At 49.5% G+C, this 21,016-nt stretch overlaps 1 protein-coding gene across 1 annotated transcript in view; it reads left to right on the top strand.

The window, feature by feature from the left end:
• LOC140429965 (EF-hand calcium-binding domain-containing protein 6) overlaps window positions 1–21,016 on the top strand; it is a 168,524-nt gene that overhangs the window by 59,200 nt on the left and 88,308 nt on the right. The window contains exon 11 of the mRNA XM_072517552.1: window positions 3,690–3,755. Within this exon, the coding sequence (XP_072373653.1) occupies window positions 3,690–3,755 (66 nt within the window). The remainder of the gene's footprint in view (window positions 1–3,689; window positions 3,756–21,016) is intronic.

Raw genomic sequence — 21,016 nt, 5'->3', positions numbered from 1 at the left:
CATGCACCCAAAGCAATAACCTGGGCCTCTGGATTACGAGTCCAGTGACATTACCACTCATAACTGTCTCCCCCGACATTAAATGTTACCATTTCTAGGCAACATATCACCAACTCCACATCATTTTCACTGCACTGACTTGCAGCTGATAAAATATATTCTGTCTAAGCTTCACACTTCAGTATTTGGAGTATTATTTTGCTGCCTTCCCGCGTTTTTTTTCATGCTGCCCGCTTTCCCAAGGCAGTAGGAGGTGTAGACAGAGTCAATGGATGGGAGGCAGGTTCACGTGATGGACTGGACTGTGCTCACGACTCTGTAACTTCTTACCGTCTTGGGCCGAGCAGTTGTCATACCAGGCTGTGATGCAGCCAGATAAGATGCTTTCTATTGGTGCATCTGTAAAAATTGGTAAGAGTCAATGGGGACATGAAGAATTTCCTTAGTTTCCTGGGGAAGTATAAGTGTTGTTGTGCTTTCTTGGTCGTAGCACCGACGCTACCATCAAACCATGGTCCGAGCCATGATAGGTTTGTTAATTTTATTTAAATCACAACCTCCTACGGTTATTTTGACAGCTGTACAATGCAGTTTCCATTTTCTTTGCTCGCTTTTTTTCTAATTAGCATGCAAAGCAATAATGTAATTGGAACCAAAAAGACCCCCCACCCCCTCCACCCCCTCCCCCTCCACCCCCCCCCACCCCACCCACCCCACCCCCATGCTATCCACAATGCTACCGTGCTGCCCACATTTTTCAAAAATGTTTCCAATTAAGGAGAAACTTAGCATGCACGTCTATTGGATTTTGGGAGTGAGTCCCACATAGCACGGAGAGAATGTGCAAACTCCACATGGACAGTGACCCGGGGCCAGATCATACCCAGGTCCTCAGCGCTGTGAAGCAGCAGTGCTAGCCACTGCACCACCGTGCTGTCCCCCGCCGAATATTTCAGAAGTTACAGAAAATGTTTAATCATTCATTTATTAATAGAATTATCATTAACTTCAAGTGGTAAAAAAATAAATGTATGCTTGCTTGGACACAGAGGGAGCGCATGGCTCTCACACTCAATGTTGTGAGCAATCCACATGCACCTCACTTCACTTGCCCTTGTTTACTTGCATATCACTTCAGTCATACCGGTAGGAAAAGAGCTACACGGGTGGAAACCAGTGGAATGTGGCAACTTTGCACGTGGGCAACAGCCAACACAATGTCTCATGGGCTACACTCAGAACCCTGATGGGCTGCATGTGGCCACCAGGCCGCAGGTTACCCAACACTGCATTGGGGCCTGCTCCAGGGACCGTTGCTGGATTGCTGAAGAGAGATAAGTGGGGCGGGATGGGGGTCGCAGGGAGCGTGTTGACAGCGAGGCGGTGGCAAGGGCGATCAGATGCAAGGTCAGGGGGTGTCTTTCCATGGGCAATGTGTGCCTGTGAATAAAGGACCCCAAGGTAGACCACTGACAAAACCCACTGGGTGGATTTCTGGAGCCACGGGAGACACAACGATGTAAGTATTGGTTAAGCCGTGGGGCAGCACGGTGGTGCAGTGGTTAGCACTGCTGCCTCATGCGCTGAGGTCCCAGGTTCGATCCCGGCTCTGGGTCACAGTCCGTGTGGAGTTTGCACATCTCCCCATGTTTGCGTGGGTTTCGCCCCCACAACCCTAAAATGTGCAAGGTAGGTGAATTTGCCATGCTAAATTGCCCCTTAATTGGAAAAAATTAATTGGGTGCTCTAAATTATATATTTTTAAGTATTGTTTAAGCCCTGAGCCCCCCTTAGATCCCAGCAGGACAGTTTTCAACACCACTTGAGATTCAGATGTGATTCTCCAGGCCTACCTACCATCTGCCCATTCCAGCAGAATGCACTAAAATCTGGCCTGTGTGTTACTGTCAACCTGTCATACTTCAAACGTTTTAGTTAATCCATTTATTTACCTAGAATTTTCAGCACAGAGATGGCCACATTGTCCAATGTATTTTGTTCCATATCTTGCATTCTAAAAAATGTTTCTGGCACAGACATAAAGAATTGAAATAGAACTGGCCTCATCTATAATTGGACATGCAAATAGCAGGAAAGACGATTGCCAAAGTTAAGAACCCAAGAATATTAGCAACATGTAACCAGCATTGAGCCCAACAAACATGTCCCTTTTTGTTTGATCACAATGCCATACACCCACCTTATTGTATCTCTTCACCCTCTTCCTTTCCAGAAACACAAAGAACTGGCTCTTCTCCCTGGTCCTACTTTTATTTACATCACTTATAACATGATTTCACAACTCCATAATCTTCAGAGCAGCAAGAATCCACCTCAATTTGCTTCGCTATCTCCTCATTTCCACCCTGTGCCTCTGAGCTGTTAGCTCGGTGGAATGGAACAAGAGGCTAGAATCAAATTTGTTTGTTTTCCTTCATAAAATCAAAGAATCCCGACCATACAGAAGGAGGCCATTCGGCCCATTGGGTCTGCACTGACCCTATAAAAGAGAACCCCACCCAGGCATCTTCCCTACCTTATCTCCGTAATCACACCCAACCTACACATCTTTGGATACTAAGGGGCAATTTTGCATAGCCAATCCGCCTAACCTGAAGTTTTTGGACTGTGGGGGGGAAACCGGAGGAACCCATGCAGATGCAGGGAGAATGTGGAAACTCCACACAGTCAGCCAAGGCCGGAATCAAACCCGGGTCCCTGGTACTAGTGCTAACCACGGTGCCACTGTGCCACCCATAATCTCAAAAACGTTTGACCAGGTCTCATGCCAACTGCAAACCCAACTTCCTTACAAGTATGTGCCTCTTATATTACATTCCTGCTACCCAGAATGTGTGCACTTATATGACCTTTCAATGGTTGTAATGTGTATTTGTGGGAGACAGTGGTGTAGTGGTACTGTAATTGGACTAGTAATCCAGAGACCTATGTTAAGGGTCTGGTGACATGGGCTTGGGTCCCACCACAGCAGATGGTGGAACTTAGATTCAATTAACACATTTAGAATTGAAAACTAGCATCAGTAATGGTGACCATGAAGACATTGCCAATGGTTGTAAAAACCTATTTGATTCACTGATGCCCTTTGGAAATCTGCTGCCCACAGCTGGTCTGGCGTACACGTGGACACCAGACCCACAGCAATATGAACATAGAACTGTACAGCACAGTCCAGGCCCTTCGGCCCACGATGTTGTACCGAACAAGTCTGAAACTAAGATCAAATCAACCTACTCCCAATCATTCTAGTACACTCTAGTACAATATTGGTGACTATTAGGTGCCCTCTGAAATTACCTTAGTTCATGGACAACAAACACTGGCTTTGCCAATGATGCCCACCTCCCATGAAAGGATAAAAGAGATATTGGGGTAGAGTTAACGCCTGGGCACAATTAGTAGAATGAATGGACGTTGTGCTTAAGATTGCACTAACTTTCTGAAATGAAGAAATAGTTTAGGTTTCTGCTCAAATCCCAATTTGCATATCACCGAACAGAAAATCTTCCACGAAACAGCATAATTGGTAAGTGTGTTCGAATGTAATCGTTCACTGTATTTGCACTGGAAATAATTCTTTGATATATCTAAGAGTGATAATTTTAAAAGATAATTCAAATTTAAAAGTCTTTGACAATCTCACTGAATTTGTTCTTTGTAAATTACAGCAAAATTGACAAACTTGGAAGGAACGTTATCAGCCAACAGGAATTCCGAGCTGCCATTGAGAGCAGGTACCCTTTGATAATCATGGTGTACTAATAAATGAAGCATATTCAACATTTTAGAAAGTAGGTGGGAGGAAATACACAATCTCAGTGAGTGACAGTAACAGCACGGTAGCCTTGTGGATAGCACAATTGCTTCACAGCTCCAGGGTCCCAGGTTCGATTCCAGCTTGGGTCACTGTCTGTGCGGAGTCTGCACATCCTCCCCGTGCGTGCGTGGGTTTCCTCCGGGTGCTCCGGTTTCCTCCCACAGTCCAAAGATGTGCAGGTTAGGTGGATTGGCCGTGCTAAATTGCCCTTAGTGTCCAAAATTGCCCTTAGTGTTGGGTGGGGTTATTGGGTTATGGGGATAGGGTGGCGGTATTGACCTTGGGTAGGGTGCTCTTTCCAAGAGCCGGTGCAGACTCGATGGGCCGAATGGCCTCCTTCTGCACTGTAAATTCTATGATAATCTATGATTCTATGATTTATCACTTCGTGAGTTGGTGAAGGGTGAATAGGGAGAAGTCAACCCACATATTTTCCCACAAACACCCACAGTTGTTATTTCCCTGCTGCTGTTTGGTGGGAAAATGCTCACAGTTCTGTCCTCGGCCTGCTATAATGTTCCAGTGAAGCCCAATGGCCCAATAGAAGCTGGGGGAACGGCATCTCAACGTCCCATTCGACACTCTACAGCCTTCTGGGCAACACTGAGTTCAACAGCTTTGGGCCATGAACTCTCTCGTCCATTTTGAATACCCCCTCCCCCCCCCCCCCCCCCCCACACACACACACACACACACACACACACACACACACACAGTCTATATATTATTCTCATGCTGTTGCTAAATGTTTTTCTCTTTTGTTGGCTCTGAATATGGCGGTCAATATGGTTGCCTTCCTTAATTCTAATTATGTTTGCTCTAGAGTCACCAGGTATCTTTCGATACCGCCACAAGGTTCAAACCGAACACTGATCAAAGACTCGATACACCAGTTAGTTAGTCCAAAGTCAAATGCTTATTTATTTACACATACAGTTAAATATAATCATGCACAAATACTACAGACTAAACTATCACCACTGCTAAAGCCTATACTTAGCTTCGGGCGCCCACTCAGTCAGAGGAACAATGGCCGTTGTTGGGTTCTGAGGCTGCTGGGGTGGAACTGGTACGGGATAGCAGCTAAGGTCGGCTGTCTGGTAGCGAGCATTGACCTTGGACTTACTTGTTCTGGTGCAGCTTTTGGACAGGTCTCTCCTCGGTGAGAGCCGGAGCCCAGAGAGCGATTCTCTCTTGGGGGATCCTTCTTATACCCAAAAGGGGCTTTGTGCGCTTTTGGGTGGGCCTTGAACTTGGCCCCAATTAATTGGGCCGTTCCTTGATTGTTCCTATCGATTTTCTCCCATAAAGGGGACCGTGCCCTGATGGCTGGGCATGTCCTAGGTGGCCGTTGGCCTGCTTTGTTCTAGTCTCCTCTGGCGCCGGGATGTCTGCCTTAGTATCGTTTACTTAAATGTTACTCTTTTGCCCCGGAGATGGCCCATTAGTATGCTAATGGGTTTGCAATTTTGGTCTTGTCTGGGAGCTGCGGCTCTAATCAACAGACAAACCCTAAACCTGCTTGTTTTCTCAGTATTGTCCATTTTCCCTGCAATCTTTGCAAAGTGTCCATTTTGTAATCGGGAAGTGGCCATCCCAGATGGCTACAATGCTTTCAGACAGCACTGATCTTTCCCTGCTATTAACACATTCTGCTATTTTGCTTTCAGGCAGTGCTGACCTTTATTCTGCTATTAACAACCGCTCTGGGCCAAAGCTTTTGTCTCAGTTAATACTATCATTACCACTCCCCTTCGTCTTGTGTTCCATGGCCTTTTTGTCATTTAATCTCACCTGCCCTCCAACCTGACCTATTTTAGTTCCACCTGCCCTTTCCTGCCCCCCTTTTTAAACAGCATAAAGCCCTACACATTTCTACCTCTCTCCAGTTCTAACGCAGAGTCATATTGGACTCAAAACATTAACTCTGTTTCTCTCTCCACAGATGCTGGTGGGCCTGCTGAGTTTTCCCAGCATTTTCTGTTTGCATTTCAAATTTCCAGCACCTGCAGTATTTTGCTTTTATTTTTGTGTCAATCAGTACAGAGGAAACTCCCACGAATGTGATAATGACCATACACCCTGTTGTAAGGATGTTAGTTGAGGGCTAAACACTCCGCTAAATCTCCCATTCGCTGCCATGGTACGGGAGAATCCCGCTGCCATGAACGGATGGAGAATCCCTCCCAGGATCTTTTATATCCCCCTGCATGGCAGACAAGAGTTCATTTTAGTGCTTCATCTCAGAATGCAGCACTCGCTCAGTCCTGCATTGGAATGCCAGCCAAATTCCGTGTTCACGTCGCTGGATAAATTTGTTACTATGGGGGTTATTTAGTGGATTCCTTTAATACCAGTCTTTGGCTGCTTGCCTTCAAAATCTTAACCAAACCATCCAGCCCCACCAGAACATTTCAAATTGTGTGTTTTATATTACTCATTTGCATTGTTCATTAAAATGGTGTAAATAATTGTTCCAGAAACATGCTGAGCATTTTCTGCTGTATGGTTCTGAGAAATTAATTTCCACGAGTCTGTGCAATCATTGGGGGCTAGTTGGCTCAGGTGGTTGGCGTGTAGTTCAGAACGAGATAGAACAAAGAAGAACAAAGAACAAAGAAAAGTACAGCACAGTAACAGGCCCTTCGGCCCTCCAAGCCTGTGCCGACCATGTTGCCCGTCTAAACTAAAATCTTCTACACTTCCTGGATCCGTATCCCTCTATTCCCATCCTATTCATGTATTTGTCAAGATGCTCCTTAAATGTCACTATCGCCCCCTGCTTCCACCACCTCCTCCGGCAGCGAGTTCCAGGCACCCACTAACCTCTGTGTAAAAAACCTGCCTCGTACATCTCCTCGTACTGCCCCTCGCACCTTAAACCTATGCCCCCTAGTAATTGACCCCTCTACCCTAGGGAAAAGCCTCTGACTATCCACTCTGTCTATGCCCCTCATAAATTTGTAGACCTCTATCAGGTCGCCCCTCAACCTCCGTCGTTCCAGTGAGGACAAACCAAGGTTATTCAACCGCTCCTCATAGCTAATGCCCTCCATACCAGGCAACATCCTGATGAATCTCTTCTGCACCCTCTCTAAAGCCTCCACATCCTTCTGGTAGTGTGGCGACCAGAATTGAACACTATACTCCAAGTGTGGCCTAACTAAGGTTCTATACAGCTGCGACATGACTTGCCAATTCTTATACTCAATGCCCCGGCCAATGAAGGCAAGCATGCCGTATGCCTTCTTGATCAACAGTGCAGCTTCAATTCCTGCTGAGGTTTGATAGAGATGTTCAAAATCATGAGGGGGCTGGACGGAATAGAGGAGATACGGTTCCCGCTCATAAAAGGATCAAGAACGAGAGGCTGCTGATTTAAAGTGATTTGCAAAAGAAGGAAATATGATGTGAGGAAAAATCGTTTTCACACAGCGAGTGATCCGGGTCTGGAATGCACTGCCTGGAAGGGTGGCGGAGGCAGATTCAAGCGAGGCATTCAGGAGGGAATTAGATGATTACTTGAATAGAAACAATGTGCAAGGGTATGGGGGAAAGGGCAGGAGAATGGCACTAAGTCACGATGCCCGTTTGGAGAGTCGGTGCAGACACGATGCCCGTTTAGAGAGTCGGTGCAGACACGATGCCCGTTTGGAGAGTCGGTGCAGACACGATGCCCGTTTGGAGAGTCGGTGCAGACACGATGCCCGTTTGGAGAGTCGGTGCAGACACGATGCCCGTTTGGAGAGTCGGTGCAGACACGATGCCCGTTTGGAGAGTCGGTGCAGACACCATGCCCGTTTGGAGAGTCGGTGCAGACACGATGCCCGTTTGGAGAGTCGGTGCAGACACGATGCCCGTTTGGAGAGTCGGTGCAGACACGATGCCCGTTTGGAGAGTCGGTGCAGACACGATGGGCCATTGGCCTCCTTCTGCTCCGTAACAATTCTGTGATTTGCTTAGGGCCTGTTTTCTTGCCCTGTCCCTAGAGAGTGGAAGGCAGCGCCAACAAAAACAGCAAAGAAAATGGCTCAGGGTGAACATCAACAGACAATGAGCCAAGGACCTGCCTTATGGCAGAGTACATGTGAATCACATTTATTACTGTTACACACATCTGTAAAGAATGTTTACAGATTTGAGCTGATTTCACTGTCTCTTTTATTCATTTGTGTGTTGTGGGAGTCACTGGCAAGGCCAGCATTTTTTTGCCCATCCCTGATTGCTCTTCGAACCACAGAATCCCTTCAACGCAGAAGGAGGCCATTTGCCCATCGAGTCTGCACACCCCCTCTGAAAGAGCACCTATCTAGGCCCATTCCCCCATCCCATCCCTGTAACCCCACCTAATCTGCAAATCCCTGCACACTAAGGGGCAATTTATTGTGGCCAATCCGCCTAACCTGCACATCTTTGGATTGTGGGTGGAAACCGGAGCACCCGGAGGAAACCCATGCAGACACGGGGAGAACGTGCAGACTCCACACAGTCACCCAAGTCCAGAATTAAATCTGGGTTCCTGGGGCTGTGAGGCAGCAGTGCTAACTAACAGTGGAATAAAGCGAGGGAGGCCACAAAGGCCTATATTTATTTAGCTTCCCCAGGAACCTTGGAGCCTGGAAACCTGCTAAATGCTTCATTTGAACAGCAAGCCTGAAGGGTCCAAAGCCAAAAGACATTCCCGCTGCTGCATGGCACCTTAGATGTTCAGCAGCAGCTGCATTGCCACTCTACTTTATACATCCACAGTCTTGTCAGCGGCAGGTGTACATTGAAGATGGACTGGTCCTATGTAAATAAGTTGATCCGTGGTTAGGGTTTCAGCAAACGTCTAGTGGGCGGGAAAAATCAGCCTCCGTGTGGAGGCGTTAATTGAGGACAGGGTGATGTTCAGTTATTAACTCAATTAGACTGCACATTTTCACTGTCTACACTCAAATGTGGGGGTAGATTTCAAAGGGGGAAGAATTACCCCCTCCCTCCCCACCTAAAAGCTCTGGGTGGGATTTTCCGCCTCCCTCCTCCTCCTTTAAGGTGCACCTTAAAATCCGCCTCCTATATCAAGCTATTAGTCGCCCCCTCCTAACAACCTTGCAGTTCAGAACATTTTTCTAAAAAGTTACAACTCCCTAAAGTGCTTTGGGAGGTTTATCCACGTTAAAAACACCACATAAACATCGTGGGAAAATTATTCTTTAATTACTCCAAAATAACAGTGACGGTCTATCACATTAACTAACCCTCTGTCCTGTTGCTATGTAGTATCAGTGATGTACATCATCAATGTTTCACACTCAAAGTCCAACTGATAATTTTCTTTGTTGTCCCAAGACTCCCACTAGGTGGCGGCTTAGCGCTTTCTCAGTTACAATGGATGGTTCTCAGAATGAGTTTTTTCTCCTTAAGGACCAGTTTTGTGACAGCAGCTGATGATGCCCATGGTTAATCTTAGCTCAGTGCATTCTCTTGCAAAGCTGCAGGTGAACCCATCCCTAAGTGATCCATTTTCACATCAAAAGGTTGATGACTTAACGAGAGCGCAAAGAAAAGAAAGATTTGCGTTTATGTTGCATTTTTCGTGACCACCGGACATCTCAAACTGCTTTACAGCCAATAAAGTACTTTTGAAGTGTAGTCACATGCAATACAGGAAAAATAGTAATCAATTGCTGCACAGGAACTCCACCAGCAGCAAGGTGATAATGACCAGATAATATATTTTTATTGATTGTTGCTTGAGGGATAAATATTGGGCAGGATACCTTTGATACTCTTCTTCATAATCATGCCAGTTCATTTGAAAGATGGCACCTCTGACTGTGCAGCACTCCCTCAGTACTGCACTGGCTGCCAGCCTTGATCTATGTGCCATGGAGTGGTCTTGAACCCAGAATCTTGTGATTCAGAGGAGTGTGCACTCATTGCTGTATCTTCAAATTAACCCATACTGTAACCTCCTACTGTAACTTTGTGACTGCTAAACTCATTAGCCAAAGACTGAATTTAATAAATAACTGCACTTAGTTTGTGATTATTTCTGGTTTTTCATCCACGTCACTTTTGTTGACATCCTACATTATAGGCTAACCCTGGCTATTAGTAAGTGTGCGACCGTATCCTTCTCTGCTCTTAGTGCCATTCTGCACTGAATTTTCACTCTCTGGTCGGGAGCACAGAGTCAGGAAAATTCCTGATTCCACAGAGGCAGCTTAGAGCTGCTGCCAGGTATGGAACTGGCCTGTGTGAAAGGCCTTCTTCGGTGTCCTGGGACCCGTAAGAAAAGCAGTTCAAACAGAAATTAGCTCTCACCCCTCACCTCCCCTACACACTCACTGTGCCCCATCTGTGCACCCTACCCATCCCCCATGGACCCTGATACCCTCTCTTGCCAACCTATGCCCACACCCATTGCCCTACATACCACCTATGGCAACTTGGGTCTAACTCATGTTAACCCATGCCCCGCCCCCCTCCCCCCAATGCACTACCCTTTTCCCTTCCATGCCAAATCACCCAGTATCCACCATGGGCACACCTCAGGAACCATGCTGAGATTAAATTAAATAAAGTTCTATGTGTCTATTGCAGGCTTTATTTAACAAAAAACACCAATTAATAAAAGCCCATTCAATACAGTTAAATTCCTTCAATTACTTATATTTCATTCAAGTACCTAATTCAAATGAAAAAACACATTTGCATTTATAGCCCCACATCAAAGTCTTTATAACCATTTGGAGTTGTCAATAAAACTGCGAACTGACAAGCTTCCCACTGTGATGATGATATGTTGTGGAATCAATTATGCAGCACTAATCCTATGATGATAACCCTCAGGCTTTTGTGAACAGATAGTGTGAAGTTGCGAGAACTGATTTTTCTTATACTTCAGACAGTTTTTAAAAGAAATGTATAGTGCATGAGATTTGAATGCCTGGAAGTCTTGACAGTTCCACAAGGCTTATCCACTTTTTGCACACATTCATGTCTGTTGTTACCTATCCAAAAGGGTACCTTGCCTCTCTCAAAGGATGCCTTACCTTTCTCAAAGGGTACGTTCGTTCACCTTTAGGGCCCTTCAAAATGAGTCCCAAAACCTATCAAAGAGGGTTGCCAGATATCTCTGGCAGCTTTATAAGGCACAGGGGTAATTTTCTTGAACTACTAATGAAAATTGCATCTGTTTGAAGGCAGCTGCAACTTTTAGTGTCAGGTGCCTCCGTGAACCATGGATATGCCAACTGCAGCCCAACCCCCGGCGAAAATGGTGGACCCCAGATTCTGGGGCGGACTCCTGCAATTGGAGCTTTGGCACCATGTTGTCTCATCTGGAGACCCTTTCCATGAAAATTCAGGCCAATCGTTAATATTAAAGAAAGAAATTGCAGCTGCAACTATTGCTGCGATATTTTGTGTTCCATTGCGGGACATCTGTTTGCTTCTGCAAGATTATTTTCCTGCAACAGCATGAAAATGGGTAATAATTGTGATGTGGCCAAGATTGGGCCTTAAGCGGAGACATTGGTTTAGCCGGTGTTCATCACTAAGATGCCATCTTGGTAAATGCGTTCATGCTTGCACAAGGAACAGCTGCTTGGAGGATCATTAAGGGGCTGACCGACGACTTCCGGTTGCGGCTATGCGGAGCTATGCCGCACGATTCGGCAGCTCCCGCTATCACGGACTTTCGGGCTCTTTAGAGGAGCCCCAACGGAAATTTTTTTGAAGACAACCCGTGGGGAAGGGAAGAGCGAGGTCCCCCTTCAACTATTATGGACCGGACCAGAAGTGAAACGGCCAAAAAAGCGGCATTGGAGCAGCGGGAGAAGCGAGGGAAGAAAAGCAAAATGGCGGCGGCCGGGCACAAAGCGGAGTGCGGGCCGGAGCTGGAGGAGGTCATCAAGCGCTGCTTCGAGGAGCTGCGGAAGGAGATGCTGGCGCCTATGTTGTCGGCAATTGAAGGACTAGGGATAACCCAGAAGGCCCACGAGGTAAAGATCCAGGAGGTGCAGAAAAAAGTCAATGAGAATGAGGACGAGATCTTGGGCCTGGCGGTGAGACTGGAGGAGCACGAGGCGCTGCACAAGAGGTGGGCGGGAAGATTCGTAGACCTGGAGAACAGGTCGAGGAGAAAGAACCTGTGGATTCTGGGTCTCCCTGAAGGAGTGGAGGGGGCCGATGCCGGGGCATATGTGAGCACGATGCTCTGGGCGATGATGGGCGCGGAGGCCCCTTCGAGGCCGCTGAGCTGGAATGGGCACACCGGGTGCTGGCGAGGACGCTCAAGGCAAACGAGCCGCCAAGGGCGATGGTGGTGAGGTTTCACCGGTTCACGGACAGAGAGAGGGTCCTGAAATGGGCCAAGAAGGAGCGGAGCAGTAAGTGGGACAATGCAGAGATCCGAATATACCCGGACTGGAGCACAGAGGTTGCAAAGAGGAGAGCGGGTTTCAACCGGGCCAAGGCGGTGTTGCACCGGAAAGGAGTGAAATTCGGAATGCTGCAGCCAGCGCGACTGTGGGTCACACACAAGGATCAACATTATTATTTCGAAACGCCTGAAGAGGCGTGGACCTTCGTACAAACAGAAAAGTTGGACTCAAACTGAGGGTTTGTGAGGGTGGGGAGGGATGTTTGATGTGTGATGGCTGTTGTACATAGGGGGTCAATCACGCGCAGGAAATGTTATATGGGCTGGGGGAGAGAGACAAGGCCGCGACAGGAGCTGCGCCAGAGGGGGCGGGGTAGGCTTCGGAAAGCGCGGGGTTTTTCCCGCGCTAGGGAAGAAAGGCGGGAAGGGGAATGGAGGAACGCACACTGATTGGGACACTCCCACACGGGGAGGTCAATGGGACGGCGGGGGAAGCCGGGGTCAGCAGGTGTCAGCTGACTTACGGGAGTGATATGGGGGGAGCAAAAATGCTAGACGGGGCGGGGGGGGGGAAGGGTTGCTGCTGCACTGGCCGAAAGGGAATGGGACACAGAAGAGGTGGTCGGGGCGGGGGCCTCCCGGCTGGGGGACTGGAGGGTGGGGGGTGGGGGTGGGGGGGGGTGAGAGCCCCTCCAATCCGGCTGATAGCGTGGAACGTGAGGGGCCTGAACGGGCTGGTGAAGAGGGCCCGAGTGTTCGCGCACTTAAAGGGACTGAAGGCAGACGTGGTCATGCTCCAAGAGACACATCTGAAGGTGGCGGACCAGGTCAGGTTAAGAAAGGGATGGATAGGACAGGTATTCCATTTGGGGCTGGACGCGAAGAATAGAGGGGTGGCAATATTGGTGGGGAAGCGGGTGTCATTTGAGGCCAAGACTATCGTAGTGGATAACGGAGGGCGATATGTGATGGTGAGCGGTAAGTTGCAGGGGACGTGGGTGGTGCTGGTAAATGTATACGCCCCGAACTGGGATGATGCTGGATTCATGAAGCGCATGTTGGGGCGCATTCCGGACCTGGAGGTAGGAGGCCTGATAATGGGTGGGGACTTCAATACGGTGTTGGACCCAGCGCTGGACCGCTCCAGATCAAGGACTGGAAAGAGGCCGGTGGCGGCCAGGGTGCTTAGGGGGTTTATGGATCAGATGGGGGGAGTGGACCCATGGAGGTTTGCTAGGCCGCAGGCCTGGGAATTTTCTTTTTTCTCCCACATGCACAAAGCCTACTCCCGGATAGATTTCCTGGGCAGGGCGCTCATCCCGAGGGTGGAGGGAACGGAGTATTCGGCCATAGCCGTTTCGGATCACGCCCCGCACTGGGTGGAACTGGAGCTGGGAGAGGAGAGGGACCAACACCCGCTGTGGCGGCTGGATGTGGGACTGCTGGCAGATGAGGTGGTGTGTGGGAAGGTGAGGGGTTGCATCGAAAGGTACTTGGAGGCCAACGACAATGGGGAGGTGCGGGTGGGGGTGGTATGGGAGGCGTTGAAGGCGGTGATCAGGGGAGAGTTCATCTCCATCAGGGCTCATAGAGAGAAGACAGAGGGCGTGGAAAGGGAGAGGTTAGTGGGGGAGATTTTAAGAGTGGACAGGAGATACGCAGAGGCCCCTGAGGAGAGATTACTTGGGGAAAGACGACGTCTCCAGACCGCGTTTGATCTGTTGACCACAGGGAAGGCAGAGGCACAGTGGAGGAAGGCGCAGGGGGCGACCTACCAGTATGGGGAAAAAGCGAGTTGGATGCTGGCACACCAGCTCCATAAGAGGATGGCAGCGAGGGAAATAGGGAGAGTCAAGGATGGAAGGGGAGCCACGGTGCGGAGTGCGACGAAAATAAACGAGGTATTCAAGGCCTTCTATGAAGAGCTGTACAGATCCCAGCCCCCAGCGGGGGAAGAGGGGATGAGACGATTCCTAGACCAACTGAGATTCCCGAGGGTGGAGGAGCAAGAGGTGGCTGGTTTGGGGGCACCAATTGGGTTGGAGGAGCTGAGCAAGGGTTTGGGGAGCATGCAGGCGGGGAAGGCCCCGGGACTGGACGGGTTCCCGGTGGAGTTCTACAGGAAGTACGTAGACCTGTTGGCCCCGCTACTAGTGAGGACCTTTAATGAGGCAAGAGAGGAGGGGCCCCTGCCCCCGACAATGTCGGAGGCGACGATTTCTTTGATCCTAAAGCGGGACAAGGATCCACTGCAATGTGGATTGTACAGACCGATCTCACTCCTCAATGTGGATGCTAAGTTGCTGGCAAAAGTGCTGGCTATGAGGATCGAGGACTGTGTCCCGGGGGTAATCCACGAGGACGAGACGGGATTTGTAAAGGGCAGGCAACTAAACACCAATGTGCGGCGGCTCTTAAACGTGATAATGATGCCATCGGAGGAGGGAGAGGCGGAGATAGTGGCAGCTATGGACGCGGAGAAGGCCTTTGACCGAGTAGAGTGGGAGTACCTCTGGGAAGTGCTGCGTAGGTTTGGGTTCGGGGGAGGGTTTATCAGTTGGGTTAAGCTCCTTTACAGAGCCCCGGTGGCGAGTGTAGTGACGAACCGGTGGAGGTCGGAGTACTTTCGGCTGTACCGAGGGACGAGGCAGGGGTGCCCCCTGTCCCCCCTGTTGTTTGCATTGGCGATTGAACCCTTGGCCATGTCATTGAGGGATTCTAGGAAATGGAGGGGGGTGGTCCGAGGGGGAGAAGAGCATCGGGTGTCGTTTTATGCGGATGACCTGTTGCTGTATGTGGCGGATCCAATGGAGGGGATGGTGGATGTCATGCAGACTCTAAGGGAGTTTGAGGAGTTTTCGGGCTATAAGCTCAATGTAGGGAAGAGTGAGCTCTCTGTATTACAGGCAGGGGACCAAGAAAGGGGGATAGGCGATCTACCGCTGAGGAGGGCGGAGGGGAGCTTTTGGTACCTGGGATCCAGATAGCCAGGAGTTGGGGGGGCCCTACATAAACTGAATCTGACGAGGTTGGTGGAGCAAATGGAGGAGGACTTCAAAAGATGGGACATGTTACCGCTCTTGCTAGCGGGTAGAGTGCAGTCAGTCAAAATGGTGGTCCTTTCAAGGTTTCTTTTTTTGTTTCAGAGCCTTCCCATCGTGATCACCAAGGCCTTTTTTAAGAGAGTAGGTAGGAGTATTATGGGGTTTGTGTGGGCGAATAGGACCCCGAGGGTAAGGAGAGGGTTTCTGGAACGCAGTAGGGACCGAGGAGAGTTGGCACTGCCAAACCTAGGGAGCTACTACTGGGCAGCAAATGTGGCGATGATCCGCAAGTGGGTGATGGAGGGAGAGGGGGCGGCATGGAAGGAACGAGCCTGGGGGCGTTGGTGACGGCACCGCTGCCGCTCTCGCCGTCAAAGTATACCACGAGCCCGGTGGTGGCGGCAACGCTGAGGATCTGGGGCCAGTGGAGACGGCACAGGGGTGCAATGGGAGCCTCGGTGTGGTCCTCGATCAGGGGTAACCACCGGTTTGTCCCGGGGAGGTTGGACGCGGGGTTTCAGAGCTGGCATCGGGTGGGGATTAGAAGAATGGGGGACCTGTTCATTGACGGGACGTTTGCGAGCCTAGGGGCATTGGAGGAGAAGTTTGAGATACCCCTGGGAAATGCTTTTAGATATATGAAGGTGAGGGCGTTTGTGAGGCGACAGGTGAGGGAATTCCCGTTGCTCCCGGCACAAGAAATTCAAGACAGGGTGATCTCGGGTGTATGGGTCGGGGAGGGCAAGGTGTCGGCAATATACCAGGAGATGAAAGAAGAGGGGGAAGCGCTGGTAGAAGAGCTGAAGGATAAATGGAAGGAGGAGCTGGGGGAGGAGATTTAGGAAGGTCTGTGGGCTGATGCCCTGGGTAGGGTTAACTCCTCCTCTTCGTGTGCCAGGCTCAGCCTGATACAATTTAAGGTGGTTCACAGAGCGCACTTGACGGGGGCGAGGTTGAGTAGGTTCTTTGGGGTAGAGGACAGATGTGGAAGGTGCTCAGGGAGCCCGGCGAACCATGTCCATATGTTTTGGTCATGCCTGACACTGGAGGGGTTCTGGAGAGGAGTGGCGGGAACAATATCTAAGGTGGTGAAAGTCCGGGTCAAGCCAAGCTGGGGGCTAGCAATATTTGGAGTAGTGGACGAGCCGGGAGTGCAGGAGGCGAAAGAGGCCGGCATTCTGGCCTTTGCGTCCCTAGTAGCCCGGCGAAGGATCTTGCTAATGTGGAAGGAGGCGAAGCCCCCCAGCCTGGAGGCCTGGATAAATGATATGGCTGGGTTCATAAAGTTGGAGAGGATTAAGTTTGCCTTGAGAGGGTCTGCGCAGGGGTTCTCCAGGCGGTGGCAACCGTTCCTAGACTATCTCGCGGAGCGTTAGAGGAAGGTCGGTCAGCAGCAGCAGCAACCCAGGGGGGGAGGGGGACATCCTGTGAGGGGGGTGGGGGAATGGGGGCTTGCCTGGGGGGGCGGGTGGATGAGCAAGAGAAAACATGAAGGATTTGGGAAACTGGCACGTGCGGGAGAGAGCCAGTGTACAAAGCTATGTAACATATCGTTTTACCATGTATATATCTTGCTTTGTGCGATTTCTTGTTATTTTGTTATGAGGGGGGGGTTATTGTTTGTAAAGGTGAAAAATTGTGTTAAAAACTTTAATAAATATATATATTTTTAAAGTGGCTGACCGACGCTTAAATTGTCTTCCTGTGTTCAATGAGGAGGCTGTGTGAGATTTGGAAGCATTGCACTTAATGCCCTCTCCTAACAGTGACAACTGATTGGAGATTTTTTTTAAAATCATAGTAGAGAATTTGGAGTGTTGTTTAAAAGTTTTAGCATCTTTAGTTCTCACTTGTTTCTGGAGATATGAAAGGGACTTCTGTCCAACATTGGGGGACTTTCTGGGACACCTACCAAGACTTCAACACTATCAACATTGTTTCTGGAAATAAATTGAGAACTTCACCTGAAAAGAGTGAGTGCTGTGCTATTGCATCTGTTGTACTACTCTTTCTGCTGTGCTACTCTCTCTGCTGTGCTACTCTATCTGCTGTACTACTCTATCTGCTGTACTACTCTCTCTGCTGTGCTCTCTCTGCTGTGCTACTCGCTCTGCTGTGCTACTCGCTCTGCTGTGCTACTCCATCTACTGTGCTACTTTATCTGCTGTGCTACTCTATCTGCTGTGCTACTCTCTCTGCTGTGCTAATCTCTCTGCTGTGCTACTCTCTGCTGGGCTACTCTCTCTGCTGTGCTACTCTCTCTGCTGTGCTACTCTCTCTGCTGTGCTACTCTCTCTGCTGTACTACTCCATCTGCTGTGCTACTTTATCTGCTGTGCTACTCTCTCTGCTGTGCTACTCTCTCTGCTGTGCTTCTCTCTGCTGTGCTCTCTCTTCTGTGCTACTCTCTCTGCTGTGCTACTCTCTCTGCTGTGCTATTCCATCTGCTGTGCTACTCTATCTGCTGTGCTAATCTCTCTGCTGTGCTACTCTCTCTGCTGTGCTACTCTCTCTGCTGTGCTACTCTCTCTGCTGTGCTACTTTATCTGCTGTGCTACTCTCTCTGCTGTGCTACTCTATTTGCTGTGCTACTCCATCTGCTGTGCTACTTTATCTGCTGTGCTACTCCCTCTGCTGTGCTACTCTCTCTGCTGTGCTACTTTATCTGCTGTGCTACTCTCTCTGCTGTGCTACTCTATTTGCTGTACTACTCCATCTGCTGTGCTACTTTATCTGCTGTGCTACTCTATCTGCTGTGCTACTCTCTCTGCTGTGCTACTTTATCTGCTGTGCTACTCTCTCTGCTGTGCTACTTTATTTGCTGTGCTACTCCATCTGCTGTGCTACTCTATTTGCTGTGCTACTCTATCTGCTGTGCTACTTTATCTGCTGTGCTACTCTATCTGCTGTACTACTCTCTCTGCTGTGCTACTCTCTGTTGTGCTCTCTCTGCTGGGCTACTCTCTCTGCTGTGCTACTCTCTCTGCTGTACTACTCCATCTGCTGTGCTACTCTATTTGCTGTGCTACTCTATCTGCTGTGCTACTTTATCTGCTGTGCTACTCTATCTGCTGTACTACTCTCTCTGCTGTGCTACTCTCTGTTGTGCTCTCTCTGCTGGGCTACTCTCTCTGCTGTGCTACTCTCTCTGCTGTACTACTCCATCTGCTGTGCTACTTTATCTGCTGTGCTACTCTCTCTGCTGTGCTACTCTCTCTGCTGTGCTACTCTCTCTGCTGTGCTACTCTCTCTGCTGTGCTCTCTCTTCTGTGCTACTCTCTCTGCTGTGCTACTCTCTCTGCTGTGCTACTCTATCTGCTGTGCTACTTTATCTGCTGTGCTACTCTATCTGCTGTACTACTCTCTCTGCTGTGCTACTCTCTGTTGTGCTCTCTCTGCTGGGCTACTCTCTCTGCTGTGCTACTTTATCTGCTGTGCTACTCTCTCTGCTGTGCTACTCTCTCTGCTGTGCTACTCTCTCTGCTGTGCTACTCTATTTGCTGTGCTACTCCATCTGCTGTGCTACTCCATCTGCTGTGCTACTTTATCTGCTGTGCTACTCTCTCTGCTGTACTACTCTCTCTGCTGTGCTACTTTATCTGCTGTGCTACTCTCTCTGCTGTGCTACTCTATTTGCTGTGCTACTCCATCTGCTGTGCTACTCTATTTGCTGTGCTACTCTATTTGCTGTGCTACTCTATCTGCTGTGCTACTTTATCTGCTTTGCTACTCTATCTGCTGTGCTACTTTATCTGCTGTGCTACTCTATCTGCTGTATTGCTCTCTCTGCTGGGCTACTCGCTCTGCTGTGCTACTCTCTCTGCTGTGCTACTCTCTCTGCTGTGCTACTCTCTCTGCTGTACTACTCTCTCTGCTGTACTACTCTCTCTGCTGTGCTACTCTCTCTGCTGTGCTACTTTATCTGCTGTGCTACTCTATCTGCTGTACTACTCTCTCTGCTGTGCTACTCTCTGTTGTGCTCTCTCTGCTGGACTACTCTCTCTGCTGGACTACTCTCTCTGCTGTGCTACTCTCTCTGCTGTACTACTCCATCTGCTGTGCTACTTTATCTGCTGTGCTACTCTCTCTGCTGTGCTCCTCTCTCTGCTGTGCTCTCTCTTCTGTGCTACTCTCTCTGCTGTGCTACTCTCTCTGCTGTGCTATTCCATCTGCTGTGCTACTATATTTGCTGTACTACTCTCTCTGCTGTGCTACTCCATCTGCTGTGCTACTCTATCTGCTGTGCTAATCTCTCTGCTGTGCTACTCTCTCTGCTGTGCTACTTTCTCTGCTGTGCTACTCTCTCTGCTGTGCTACTCTCTCTGCTGTGCTACTCTCTCTGCTGTGCTACTCCATCTGCTGTGCTACTCTATCTGCTGTGCTACTCTATCTGCTGTGCTACTCTCTCTGCTGTGCTACTCTCTCTGCTGTGCTACTCTCTCTGCTGTGCTACTCTCTCTGCTGTGCTACTCTATTTGCTGTACTACTCCATCTGCTGTGCTACTTTATCTGCTGTACTACTCTCTCTGCTGTGCTACTCTCTCTGCTGTGCTACTCTATTTGTTGTGCTACTCCATCTGCTGTGCTACTCTATTTGCTGTGCTACTCTATTTGCTGTGCTACTCTATTTGCTGTGCTACTCTATCTGCTTTGCTACTTTATCTGCTGTACTACTCTATCTGCTGTGCTACTCTATCTGCTGTGCTACTTTATCTGCTGTACTACTCTCTCTGCTGTACTATTCTCTCTGCTGTGCTACTCTATTTGCTGTGCTACTCTATTTGCTGTGCTACTCTCTCTGCTGTACTACTCTCTCTGCTGTGCTACTCTATTTGCTGTGCTACTTTATCTGCTGTGCTACTCTATCTCCCCGAAAGTCTGATAGGATTCACCAGGCAGGAATGAGTGCTGGGTTAATCAGCCATCCCGCCACTCAGTGGGAATCACGCTGACTCTCCCACCTACCACTGAACATAGGGCACGGTTTTCCCACCGCGTTGTGCCCGCTGCCGATCTTGTTGCGCCAGGAGCACCACAGGAGAGGCCCAAATCGGGTTCGCTCATTTAAATATGGGCGACCGGGCTGAGACCCCATTCTCCTGGCTCCCAAAAGTCACCAGCACCATTGGCGAGGCCTCGCCCGGGCACCAATTAGTACTGGTCTGCACAAGCGGAGACAAGGGTGATGGCCATCCCGGGGGTCTCGGAGGCCATTGGAGCCCCTCCCCTCCGAGTGGTTGGGGACAGGGCAGGGCAGTATGCTGGCACTCCCCCTGGCATCCAGGCCCCCTGTCACCCAGGCAGTGCCAACCTAATACTCACCACAGACGCTCCCAGGTCTCTAATGTATAATAACAAGTCATCGTACATCCCCTGTGTTTCACCCCGCCTCTGACGATCCCATTCCATTCCTTCAAGGCACTCAATGCCATGGCCAGCGGTTCAGTTGCCATTGCAAACACCCAGGGTGACATACCCTGTCTCGTACCCTGAGCCGAAAGCCCCCAAGGTCATAATGTTAGTACACACACTAGCAAATGGAGCCTCATAAGTCAACCAACTCCGGACACAAGCCAAATTTTTGCAACACTGTAACGATGTACTCCCACTCCACCTGGTCAAATGCCTTCTCTGCGTCCGGAGAGACAATGACCTCCAGCACCAGACCGGCTACAAGAGTAAGCACCACATTAAGCAACAGGCGCACATTCGGCGACAACCCCGCCCCTTCACAAACCCCGTCTGATCTTCCCCTACTACCGCC

This window comes from Scyliorhinus torazame, chromosome 9 (genome assembly GCF_047496885.1).
Source record: "Scyliorhinus torazame isolate Kashiwa2021f chromosome 9, sScyTor2.1, whole genome shotgun sequence".
NCBI lineage: Eukaryota > Metazoa > Chordata > Chondrichthyes > Carcharhiniformes > Scyliorhinidae > Scyliorhinus > Scyliorhinus torazame.
Note: the sequence above shows the minus strand (reverse complement) of the source record. Positions and strands in the feature narration are given on the sequence as shown.